General features: G+C 40.3%; 1 protein-coding gene across 1 annotated transcript; it reads right to left on the bottom strand.

Moving 5' to 3' along the window:
• Nucleotides 1-503: 503 nt before the first annotated feature.
• On the bottom strand, nucleotides 504-13,661 carry LOC137262167 (uncharacterized). Its single transcript, XM_067799952.1, has 7 exons — nucleotides 13,642-13,661; nucleotides 9,201-9,303; nucleotides 7,661-7,782; nucleotides 7,428-7,490; nucleotides 5,936-6,014; nucleotides 3,797-3,921; nucleotides 504-1,387 (listed from the first exon to the last, which is right to left on the bottom strand). Exons 3-7 carry the CDS (start codon nucleotides 7,737-7,739, stop codon nucleotides 1,035-1,037), a joined length of 699 nt encoding a protein of 232 aa, XP_067656053.1. The 5' UTR covers nucleotides 7,740-7,782; nucleotides 9,201-9,303; nucleotides 13,642-13,661; the 3' UTR covers nucleotides 504-1,034.
• Between the last annotated feature and the right edge of the window lie 351 nt (nucleotides 13,662-14,012).

Here is a 14,012-nt window from a genome sequence, read left to right as displayed (position 1 = left end):
ACTGTAATTCGTAACCACCAGTGAGCTCTCTACAACTGCTGAGGCAGACGTACTATACATGTCTTCGTTTCACGTTTCACGCCGCTTGTAAGAATATTTCAGCAATATCATTACAGGGGACGCCAGACATTACCTTCACACATTGTACCCACGAGGGGAATGGAACACGGGTACACCTTCGCCGCGACGAGCGAACGGTTTGACTATTAGGCTACGCTACCGCCCCGTATGAGATTGGAAGGGAAGAATGATCTTCCATGACAACTTACCTTCACGTCAGTCTTATTCAAACGCGCACAGCAATACTTACTCCTCATTCACAATATTCTTTCGCTTAAAGCTGCATTTTGGTGAGTGAGTATTGTTTACGACGCTTTAAGCAATATTCCAGAAATATCACTGTGGGACACACCAAAAAGTGGTTTCACATATGTGGGGAATCGAATCCGGCGGGTCTTCACTTGGCCACCCCGCCGCTGCCAGTTTAATATCAAACACATACAGCAGAAAATATTCTATTTTATTGATCTGCAGTTACAAAAACTGCATTGTGATCAGCAAACAGCCTTTTGCATACATTTGTGTCGTGATCGTCACCCGAAACAGTATATATTATGAGCTAGAGCTTTGTTGTGGTTACGTCGGTGTTTACCTACTGGGCTAGGTAGTCATCAGGCTATCTATTCTCGAAACGTTCGTAACGCTACGAGCTTCTTAAACTCATTCTGAACACACTGGCTACGATCAAAGTTAAGAATTCTTAGATCTACGAACGTTACGAGACTAAGGGCCCGGTTCCAGAATGTATTAGGCACAATGAAGATTACAGTGAAAGTAGTGAAGTGAATTAATGAACAATGCAGTCTAATATGGGACATACGCGAAATATTAGACAAATATTAATGTAAATAATTTAACATATGGCCATCACCCCAACCACACTCATCTCCCATGCCTAAATAAAAAGTGAAACACACACAAGTACACATTTCGTCTGGTGAACTAAACGTAGCACGTTATGTGTCAGGTGTTTGTTACAGAAAATGTCCAAATGTCCATACAATCAGGATCTCTGTAACAGCCACCGGTGCCCGCATTAAGCCAGCACCTGACTTGCCTTCACCAGATACTGGTGAGGGGGTACGGAAGACGTTGCCAGTGTCCGCCAAACGGTTTCCCTTTACACGGCCAGCGTCAGTCACATGTCCCGATAAACGGCCTGCGTTGTCATCGTCAGCTGTGACGCGCGGAAATGCAGTTGTTTCTCTTCCAACGATGTGACTACCATTAACTGCTGATAAGGTGACTATTGATAAGGTTGTCATGGAAATAGGAAGATTGGAAAAGGGACTAGCTGAATGGGCTTCATCTTTCAGTTCACAGTTTTCTGGAAACAAAGATCCCAAATATCAAAATCATGTATCATCAAAATGAAAGGAAAACATTGATATAGTGATCCATAAGGGCGGACATACGAGAACAGCACAAAATGCATTTTAACCACCAGCCCAACTGTTAAGCTGTAGCAGTTCAATCATTTAAATGTCAAGACTGCTATTTTCATACCCTCTACAATTATGTATAGGATAAGAGGACATTGGCCTCCATGTTATCCCTACAGTATTAGCACGATAAAGGTGATTGTCACTCAGAAGCTGCACAATATATTCCTGACAACTACATTACTTGCAAGATGCACCACTTTCCCCCGAGAAATCAAACGTAATATTTGTTTAAATTAAATAATCAACTCCAATGTGTCTTGGGGCTACATACAGAATTGTTATTCTCGGATATGTGCACGGATTTGTAATGACTGTTAGTGACTGAACCAAGTGAAAGAAGCGCCGATAAAATGTCAAAGATGTAAAATGGAAGCAGATGATAATGGTGGATGATGATATTACAGTTTTGGGGCAGCTTGGACCAGACGTAAGGTCTCTTTGCGTCTAGCATATTAACTGAAGTTGAAGTATATATTCACTGTCTATATATGTTGATCAAAGACAGGATCGTCTGCTTACTGACGTGCATTAAAACATCAAGCAACAAATTTTTGTTTTAGAAAAAAGAAACAAACCAAAGCACACAAAAAATATTATGCTCGTCATCAATATCCTTCATGATTATGTCTACAAGTTATGATTATGCCAAATGTTTTGGTGTGTATATATATAGAAGTGGAAGGAGAATATTGAACGGTCTTAGAGCTCTGCTCCGGAAAAGAGCACTGACAAAAATTTCAGTCGAAGTCTGAAAAAAAAATTATGCAGAAATCCAAAACTAGCAAAAGGCATTAGTATACCACCAGATCTATTTATGTGCCATGTTTGGTGAAGAAATATTGAATGGTTTTAAAGTTCTGTTTCGGAGAACATAAACGTGCACGGACGAGCGGACGGTCAATGATTGTAACTCCCATTCCTCAACATAGGCTTAAGAAAGTCGAAGCGCTAAGATTGCTTTGCGCAAGTGAGCCCTGGACGACATATGCCTATGTATATAGATTGTAACCAGATCATTACTGTGTGATTAGAGTTACCTCCTTTGGTTCTTGATTTGCCTTCTCATGCAAGAAGTTCAGACTGACAGTTTCTAGAAACCAGTTTACACCTTTTAACGAGGCACTTGACAACCATCGTGACGTGTATTTTGCCCCTTATGTGTTCATTAAATCTAACACTGAAATCGAATAGAATGTGTTGTAAATTGGTTTTCTGCAACGCACACTGGTCTTTAAACCGTCACTATTCAGTTGACTGTAGAGTTACATCCCTTATTCGTCACTTAGCTGGTTATTGTTTCAGTATATAGGCCACAAGCCCATAATATACACGTGACAAAACGTGTGTACGTTAGTAATGTGCACCAGTGAAATGAATTAAACTAGACATCAATTGTAATATCTAATATCCAGCAACGTTTCCTTAAACCGAGAAACATGTACTTGGCAAACTTGTTAAGAAAAAATTGATTTCTAAATTTATCTGTTTCATGCGAGCTGTAAAACGGAATATGCATTATCTTTGTCGATATACATCTGGGCAGTATTTCAAACCTTAGGTTATCATAAAAAGAACATTCAAACGTACAGTGATACTCGTTTTCCTGTCATGGAATGGTACATACATGACACAACCTTTCTAATGCTGGAATATTTTGTTTTCTGCCTTCTTCAATCATTAATCCATGGCTGCAAAATCTGAACCGACAAAATGCAATTTTATATGAATTTACCTTTATAGACGATAGATACAGCCAGCATGAAATAGATAATTTTACATACGATAAAAGTCTAACTTATAGAATATTTAAGTAAATTCTCTGTGATCAGTTCGAATCTAAAGTGTACTTTGATATGGTTTCATGGTTTGTTATACGACAAAATGTTATGGATGTCAACTTCGTCTTTATATTTTCACAACGTTTCTGGGCATTTCCTTGCCCCCTCGTCATGTCTAGGCAAGAGGGAATAGCCCAAAGAATGGCCCAGAAACGTCGTGAAAAAAATAAAGAAGAGGTTGACATCCATAACATTTTGTCATATATACGAATACCGACTTCTAAATGCCTCTCAAGAACCTTATCTTAATGTTTATGTTTCGTTTAACACTACTCCAAATTTTAGCTTTATCAAAACGTTCTGTAAATATTTGGCTCTGGGCCAGACAAACCATGGATAACTATCATTAGCAATTGACAGGTTAGTCTTGGTACGCCGAGATCCACCTAGAGCCAAACGGTTTTAGATATATCACGCTATTGACTCACTCACTCGTTAAGCACATTAGCTTACCGTTGACCGAGATATTCACTGACTTGCACTTCGAAACACAATTGATCTTTTGGGTGTTCACTTTCCCGGAAAAGTTGCAGGTCTTCGGAATCGCATCGTAGCATTTATAGTCTTCCTGGTACATGCTGGAACAATGTTGAATATTTATATATCGGCCGATCGAAATGATCATTTCCCATATCAACTCAATAAAAGTAACATAAATATATATCAGAGGTCAAAAATGCCAGCAATGATCTCTCTGCTCTTATCGAAATTTACCAATGTGAACTCTGCAGAAAGAGTTTTGATGTATGTTCCGATTGTAAGAGGTATAAGTATGTACACATCCAGTGGGGCAGGTAGGGTAGCCTAGTGGTTCAAGCGTTCGCTCGCCACGCTGAAGACCCGTGTTCTATTCCCCACATGAATACAATGTTTGAAGTCCATTTTTTTGCTGGCAATGATATTGCTGGAATATTGCAAACAGCGGCGTAAAACTAAATTCACCCACTCATATCCAATGGGCGGATGGTGTGGTAGAGGGTGTCGCTCTGTATCAGCACTATTGGATAATGATTCACCTTTTCATAGTCCTGTTAATGATATTGTCGGAGTTGTATAATGGACACTGCTTTATGCAGTTATTTCTTTCGGCACATGGTTTTGAAGTTTCATACGAACAAGAGACAGAATGAACCCATGTGGTGATCATTGTTCAACATGTCAATCACTAAATTGTCTGGCCCAGACCACTACCTTATTGCTGCACTAGGAGGCTGTGTATGCCGAGTCCAATAACTAATACAGGCACGTTTGACGTAAGTCGTTTTGTTAGCATCCTCGATATCTCCAGGGTATACGTTCCGATAAGCCTCCACTATACCCTGGACGCATCTACGGCTCTGCCAGATACATTTATTACCTCCCTTGACTGTCTTTTGATCCCGTCAGGTGTCTACGCTGGGAAGTTGAGCGAACCAATCACAACTCACTTTCGTTTTTTGAATTATCTAACCGATTATACATGGCAACAGAAACCATGCAGAGGTTCTCTGGAAGAGATAGACGGCGTTCTTGCATATGTTTTTTTAAAGTTTCGGACCTTTCAATTTGTTTGTATGATTTCCCTAAAATCTGGAACGCACTGCGAGCAAACCTTCGCAGTTGCGACCGCTACCTTTGTTGACACTGTCAAGCTCGGTTATAACGGCGGCCTAGCTGATTGGCTACCGTGAGAAGGCGGAGCCAGCAAAGGGAGGTAATAAATTTATCGAGCAGAGCCGTAGATGCGTCCAGGGTATAGTGGAGACTTATCGGAACGTATGCCCTGGAGATATCGAGGATGTTTTGTTAGCTGTTGCTGAATAAAATTAAGAATGATTAAGATGCAGTGTAAAGTAGGTATCAGTCGATCGCGAGATACAACATCCGGGCATCGACTGAACACTGGGCACAGTCCAAACATAAGCATACACTGTAGATCGGGTGATACCCGATTTCGGCAATCTCGTCGTAGAACAGGCTGATAACTATTTCTTTGTCACTCTTATTTCCTTTCATGTTGATAGACGAAACATGGACCTTTTAATTTTTCAGACTTGCTGTGCATGAACACATATCGCCAGTCCATCAAAGTTGGTATTCACTTAAAGCTGTGATATTTTTTCGTAGGTCATTAAAAAGTAGAAATGGCTGTTGTCTATTTTTCACGATGCCCTCAGTAACACTGAAGCTTAATCATGATGACCGGTGAATGCAAGTCTGGACCTGGCAAACCAGTTCGATATGTTATTCAGTATGATCCTATGCCGGAGAACGTCGACTCTCAATCAACGAAGTCATCTCCCCCCAGTCCCTCCTCCTCGACCCTTTCATCACATCCCGAGACAGGAAACTCTGGACTAATTATACAACCAGGAATTGTAAAGGGACGGTTGAATCTGGTTTTAGAAGTGAATTAAAATCTCATCCGTTACCTGTATTTCCTTTCTATTAATTGGGAAGCAGTATTTAAATGTTTAGGGATGATATAAACTGGACAAACTTTTGAATCTATTTCCAGTATGGCCAATATCCCTCCTATGGTCGACCTGAGCCCGGATTCACAACCACCACAGCCATCTTATTCACCCAGTCACCATCGGGTTCCGACCTCACCTGCATTTTTTATGTCTGAACGCAACAACAATGGCCTCTTTAGCTCTTCTACGGCACTCCTGGTCTTCGTGACATGTCTCTGTACAGGAATGTTATACTTCAAACAAAATAGACATGTGACAAGAAAACACATCACCACTTCACGAGTATGTTTTCAATATGTTCCTACGTGTATACATTGTAGAGAATATTGCCGATGTGACCTAGTGAATTGATACATAAACTTATTCCAGCCAGTGAAGATAAACTTACTGCAGTCGGTGATAGATAAACTTACAACAGTCAGTGACAGATAAAACTACTACAGTCAGTGACAGAAAAACTACTACAGTCAGTGACAGATAAAACTACGACAGTCAATGACAGATAAAACTACTACAGTCAGTGACAGATAAAACTACTACAGTCTGTGACAGAAAAACCTACGAAAGTCAGTCTCTAAAGAAATGCTGGAAGTAGAAAACCCTACGCCGAACATCGACTTTGTTCCAACCCTATCGCTGTCTGATATTACATCAATGTGTAGAGCACGAAGTAGTTTGTGCTACGTGCATGGAAGAGCCTCTGACTCTTCTCTGACTATGTCACTTACTGATGCCTTTACATAGTTAGAATATTTACATTTCAAGTATATTTTCACGTGTGAGTGGGAATCGTTTTGTATCTAACCCGTGAGGTATTGTAGATGACGTGTTTGTACTGCACGTAAAAAGTTGAATCAGTCCAGTCACCTTCAAATGTATTTTATGAAACATTTTCGTGATTTTGGTCTTATGGAAGACCTTGCCTTCAGATGATACACCTGGCGGTCCTGTGTAATATCGAAAGTGATACTGGAAATCGGAGCAATACCTATAGTGATGTTCTGTGACAAGACTAATTATTCAAGATAACATTACCCTCGGGTTGAACCCAAACCAATAATACGAAATGTATACAATTTCCGAGCCAATAACATCATATTTGGCATGTAAAGGCATGCCAAGTGTAGTATAAGTACAAGTTGATCATCCTTACACGGTAGTTATTTAACGAAACTCTAGCCCTGGCAGAGTTTACTCAAAGAACTACGGTTGTTAGGTGACTGAACGACTTACATCACGAGGACATACTTCTTTGACACGTATGTAATGTGTTAGGCATGATGGAGATTATCCAAATAGTGACAGTTTCATATAGAAATAGTTTTTTTTATATAGAAATAATTGCCTTAGGGCTGTTAATCAATATACTAATAAAGGACTCCCAAGAATAATGGACATAACTTTCTCTACCCGTTTAACGAATACATTCTTCCTTGTAGCCTTGTGGTTAGGACGTTTGGTTGCAACGCTGAAGACCCGGGTTCGATTCAACACATGGATACAACGTGCGAATCCCATTTCCGGTGTACCCCGCAGTGATATAGCTAGAATACTGCTGAGAAAGGCGAACAATCATATTTACTCGCTCTCTCAATCAGTCACTCCCAGCCACGTCTCTGAAGACTCACCCTCTTCCTCATTTCTGCTGTTGACATTACTTGCTGTGAACCCGTCAGCTTTACTGCACATGGCTAAAACATAACAAGGATGCATAGAATTACCTGGGAGTTGGTTTCAGAAATACGTTCCCGTGTTGAAGCACAACTTTCATAAGTCATTGCCGTTGTCTGACACAATGTTTCCATCCAAATGACAGCACCTACAAAGCATAGATGGTGGCCGACCTATCCTTGGCACTCACCTTTGTCGCATTTTCCCCCCTCATCCAAGCAAGATGCTTTTGTCTTCTTCAGCACAATTGCTTTACACCGTTCACTCATTGATGTTGTCTCACTCAAGCATGTCAACAGAGTGTCGTAAAACCTGCACATGAAAGTACACGTGAGGTAAAAAAAAACAGCATTGTGGCATTCGCCCGTCAGTAACTATCAGTTTCGCCAACACCTGAATTTCTCAGTGACCCACATTAAAAATATTCACCGTAATTTGATTTCTTGTCAGATTTTCGTGAACATTTTTTATGCTGACTGACATGAGTATGATACTGTTAATGGATGAGTTTCTCGGTTACCAACCTGTCCACTGGGGTTTCACAAGGATGTGTTTTGTCACCTATATTGTTCATCATTTATGCCAACAAAACAGCTAACTGTTTCGTTACAAAATTTGAATTTGCATCAAATTTGACGCAGCAGTTTCTATATTCTATATTCTGTTGACCTTGATTAAACAGAAAATGCACTCTTGAAACGGTTACCTGTTCAAAATAAAGCTAAACACAACAAAGTTCTTACTAAAGCACGCCAAACACAACTGCCTATTTGACGTCATCATATCAGTTCATAATATCGCCAGTTATAGTGCTCTCATCTATCTGTTTGTTTACTATCTCAGTGCTTACTGAAATGTGTCTGAAACTGCAGTCCACATACGTGTACTGGCACAATTACATAAGGGAACAACAAACAGTTGACATTGAACAACAATATGAGAGAGTAAGAGCTACAGATAATGCTTCCTTGGGAAAAGCAACTAAGGATGCACGTCATGGAAGTATGAATGGCGCCAAACCAGAAAGGGCGAGCAGGATTCGAACCTACGATCATGTGTTGTTGGCATGACAAGGAGACGCAACTCTGGTAAACTGTTGCGCCTTAGACCACAGGGAAATCATGCACCTGCACATTAGGATATTGTAGCTGTTGAAATACAAACAACAGTTTTGTCCGTCATGAAATGGTTCACAGACTTGGAGGTCAAAGATATGGTTCTTTAAAAGCTGTGCGTGACAGGGGTCATTATGGTATTGCGTGCTAAAGGTGATCGACGGATGTATCCTTGCGTCGTCGGGGTAAAAACAGAAAATAGGTTCAAAGCAAACAAATAGTCCGAAGCACGCATATACACACGTTTATATATTTTCGGTTACTCTTATACAAATTATATTTTTAGATGAGAGTTCATTTATCAAATATGCGTTTATATATGTACACATGAAATAAACAATGAACAAAATTGCTCATACAAGTCAGTTTTAATTTAATTTGATGATTTCCATAAATATTGCAAACATATGTGTGCATGTAAGCAGGGACGTAGAGGGTGCTCGGTAGTTAAGAGGACCCACGTGAAAGACCCAGGTTCGATTCACCACATGGGTACAATGTCTGAAGCCCGTTTCTGATGTCCACCGCCGTAATATTGCTGGAATATTGCACGAAGCGGCATGAAACCAAACTCACTCACTCATTGTAAGGTTAAATGAATCGCAGTCACCGTACAGGCACTTGTCATTCAGTTCTGCTTGATGGCGGATATGCTGATGGAGCCTTGATTGGCAGTTAGCAACGGAGTCGTAGCAGTGTTTGTTGAAAGTGTGGACAGCTGAAATTGTAATAAGGAAATACATCACATCTACGTGTGGAATACAGCTGAGGGTGCAAAAATGATTTTGAATACATGACACCTTTTGAAGGTCTTTTTATTCCTTATATAGGAACAATTGTTATCCATAAAACATGTCATGTATTCACTCCGTCCAAATCTAGAACCCCTAAAAGCGTTGGAATAGTCTTGTGGTGGTGGTGATGATGAGGTGTTGGCTTGTCGCTCTATACATGGGTAAAATGCTATAGGCCCATTACTCGTGTCCCCTGCCGTGATGTTGCTGGAATCCACTGTCATTGTTATCAAGTTCCCTAATAGTGAGTAAGGATATAAAGTCAGTACCGGTCGGCTCTGAGAAAGGTTTGTCCGAGTGGATATTCATGATAAGCCGACATTCGTCTTATACAGGCTCGCATATACTGTGTATGCCATACAGCCTTAGGGACATCTTGTCACTTTGAATAATCAGGCAAAGATCTCATTGCGAAACATGATTTATCAAAGGTAAATTCTGTGAAAACGGATAATTACTTAACCATTTAAACCGATACAGTTTGAATGTGGAATGACTGACCAAACAGATACTAAAAGAACGGAATATAGATAAGACCAAAAACTATATACTATATATGGTTTCACTAAAAGTACGGAATATAGATAAGACCAAAAAACACCCGTTTCTGTTTCTGCGAGCAAGTTGTCTTACGTTGCTCTTAGGAACATTCCCGCAATACCACGGAGACACCAGAAATGGGCTTCACACATTGTACCCACGTGGGAATCGAACCCCGGTCTTCGGACGAGCGAACGCTTTATCCACTAGGCTACCCTACCTAAAACATAAAACGTCAATGCAAAGGAACACTCCTACTTGAATAAAATAAAACAAAAACAAAAAACAAAAAAAAACAAAAAAAACCCCCCAGATTCATTGGATGAAAACATAGCCGTAGCAATTGCATAAATAATTATTGATAAACGATAACATCATGTGTCCCGTATAACCAGTAACACCGACCACCCTTTGTATCCCAAAGTAACGGGCTACTATAGGAAAAATAGTGTTCTTGACAAGTGAACATTGACACCAGATAGAAGCCCTGGCGTATATTCGGAAACATGGGCTTTTTATTCACAAATGTTTTAAAGTGACAATCATATTGAACCTCACAATAGGGAATATAAATCATAAGGCAATAAGCGAAGTAAATCTTCGCAATAGTACTTTCACGAATATTTCAACGACAAAACAATGAAACGGAGCGCATACAAACTATAATATTACTCTTGTAAACTTGTTTAAAAATTGGTCAGGAGGTTCAAATGAGTCAGTCCATCGCACTAGGACAACGCTTGCGCCATTATCTATGGGGCTTCTGACAAGTCAAACAGCTCAGTTTCACCGAAAAAATCTTCGTCATCAACGTCGCTTGCGGCATCATCGTCTCCATCCATGTCCGAGGCTCCCTCGCAGTCGACTGTTCAGATCCGTTATAGCCACGTTTTCTCCGTTCGGAGAAATACCAGAAAGTTGGGCACATTTGACACTATGGTTGAAACGGGTACTCGAGTACGAGGCGGGTAGGAGCATTACTCGAGAACTAACATTCTACCAGAGTTCTCGTCCAAGGAGAGTTATTTCCCCGCCCACTCTACGTGTAGTTTGTCGGCACCAACATGGCAGAGCAATCACGATCCATCGTTTGTTTCTATTTCAAGCTAATTGAAGCTGAAAACAGAATGCTTGTTATGTTCCAAAAGACCCTCATGAAAAGGTGACACAATCTCAACTATGAGGAACCACCTCAAGATGAAGCATTAATCTACATTTGATACGCTCGCCTCGACATCAAACTCAAAAGCAGACTACCCTAGGCAGTTTCGCTCAAAAGGGACAATACAATATTTCAAACTTTCAGATGTTGCATATCGACAACATAAAGTTGTCAGAATTAGCAAACATTATGAAATATCTGAAGGTTGTAAATTTACGACCAACAATCCAACTAGGGGCCACGCAGGTAGCGAAGGCATAGTAAGTCCCCATGGTCCCTAGTCTGGTGACCTAGCCTCTACTTTATGTTGTATTGTCCAAATAGCGCTATTAGTTTTTACTTTCCACAGTAGTTTTAATTGTAACTGTCATATTCTAGTTATTTTATTGTCCTTTGACGACAGGTTTTCATGTCATACACACATTTCATATCAATGTCACATATGTCCTCGACACGATTTGGTCGAGATATTACCGATGTGACGTTAAATCGTAACTCACTCACTTACCAGTCACATCCTATGACAAGCATGGGTTACTGAATTACTAATACTAATTTGAATCTTCATGGGTCTCCCTCTGATATTATTGAATCTAGAAGGTATTTTCACCACAAAAGGGGAAAACGCATGCTTCTGTAGTGTCATGATTTCAAAGACAGCAGTTGTATGAAGCTCAAATTTTCGTCTTGGACACCAGGTCTAGATCAATAAAAGCATGGCCTCTGTTGCTGTTACGTGAATGTATATATTGCCGTTAAAACTGCTTTTACTGTTCATATCGTCACTGAAATTGGACTGCAATCAAATTTTGTACCTCCAACCGTGTTTTCCCTATCGTTTGTAATACCCCTCGACCCTTGCTGAACCACCCAAACATCCAAGACATCACGGAGGTATACTGGACGGCTGGGTGATCTTTCAGGAATAAGACGGAAACTGAAGCTAGTGTAAAAAAAGAAATTACATGCCTCCTCCATCATTCAAAGGAAAGATGCTCTCAAAAACTTATAACTGGATTTCCCTGTCGCTTTTATCGACAGATATGAAAGCTCGACACAAAGTTTTTCACAGCCGGTAAACTGATATCATAAGTAGACAATACATACCCCCACAACTCAGGAGGAGAACCAACCCAGCAAACACTGCCATATCAAGACAAGAAGCTCGACTGACTGATAGAAGTAACAGTACTAGCGTCGACCTTGTGCTTGACGTGTACCACAAAACACGGCAAACTAGCGTGATGGCTTGCCATTACAGAAGGGAATGAAACAACCCAATACGTCATGCAAAAGGTGTACATTATCGTCTGAAACAGTAATGACTTTGATCTTTCTTAAACAAAGTTACAGATAAAATACTGCCTTGAGGGACACCCTGGTGATGTTTATAACGACTAGACACGTTAGAACCCACGGGGACTTGAAATTAAAAAAGTTGGATATGAATAGAGGTAAACGGCCCCTCAATCCAGAATATTTCGTTCATGTTCTACTTTGGATATTTCGATTGTAGTTTTCGGGTAGAACAATCCTTGGCGGAAGAGGAGTGATAACCAGAACAACTATTCTAAAAGACTATACCAACTGTTTTCAGGGCTAGCACCGTGACAAGCAGCTGGATCATGACATTATCTGTATCCATGGCCATACTTTTGACATGTGTAACACCTTAGGGGATGAGGGATAAATGTATCCACCTTGTTGTTATAGTCAGCTTTCAGTTGGCGTGTCGGAAGACAAAATGTGAACATATCTGTATTAGATTTTCTGAAGGCATCATTCTTTTAAACAGAGAAACGTTTGACATTAGAAACTCCTTGGGAGTGCAATTCTAATGATGCCAACCTCAGCCATATCTGAAAGGCATGTATGTACTGATGTAAAGTATTGATGCCTACTTAGGGGTACCAAGTGATATCGGATCACGGATGTACGGTCTAATCATACTATGGGATGAGAAGTGGTGTCACAGATATTTCCAGTGCTTCCATAGCAACAAAATAGGTCGTTGTGTTACCAGAAATTCCAACATGGCTTGGTAATGTAATAGGCTTTTCTGCCCAGTGACAGCTGAAGTTGGCTATTCTTTGGTTTTGGACCGTGCGTTGTGTAATTATTTTATGCGGTAAAAATAACTTAGCCAACTTCAAGTAGGCTCTATGAATCAGGCCTCATTGCTGGTAAAACAGAACAAACAGACAAAGGAAACTCAATAATTTATTTATAACAAAATTCCTGAACCTATCCTTACCCACCAACCTAACCTAATCTATACCTAACCTAACCACCTAACCTAACCACCTAACCTAACCTATACCTAACAACCTAAGCTAATCTATACCTAACCTAACCACCTAACCTAACCTATACCTAACCACCTAACCTAACCTATACCTAACAACCTAAGCTCACCCCAAATCCTACCAAGACATGGCTCTAATTTCAAAGCCTATGCCTAAAACAAATAAGTATATTAACTTCCTGTGGTAAACTAAGAAAAACTTATCTACTTGGTCTGGATCACCAGGACTCAAACAACTAAAATAAATGTCCTCACCTCTGACGGACCAGTGGACTAAAGACAAGGAGTGCTATGTAGCTACTCCTTTTATAGGGCTAGAGACAGGCAGTGCATAGGCTGCACATGCAAAGCAGACCACACTAACCTACCGGGTGTGTTGTGGCCATGCATAACAGCATAGCCAGGAACACAGTAATAGCCCATATTGAACTATATCCAACCCTAAACTACCACAGTAACAAACAAGAGACGCTGTCACTTTGTCCAGCAGCAAGATCATTGTGTAATTCAACTGCACAAATCATGTTGTTATCGTTTTGCGTAGCATCAAATAATGCTCAGTTACTTTATTCCAGTAGTATGATTATCACTCTTCTACAACTCGCTGGGACGTAATACGTTGGAAT

The sequence above is a fragment of the Haliotis asinina genome, chromosome 14 (assembly GCF_037392515.1).
Source record: "Haliotis asinina isolate JCU_RB_2024 chromosome 14, JCU_Hal_asi_v2, whole genome shotgun sequence".
Classification (NCBI taxonomy): domain Eukaryota; kingdom Metazoa; phylum Mollusca; class Gastropoda; order Lepetellida; family Haliotidae; genus Haliotis; species Haliotis asinina.
The sequence above is the reverse complement of the archived record's forward strand: the minus strand, read 5'-3'. Positions and strand labels throughout refer to the sequence as shown.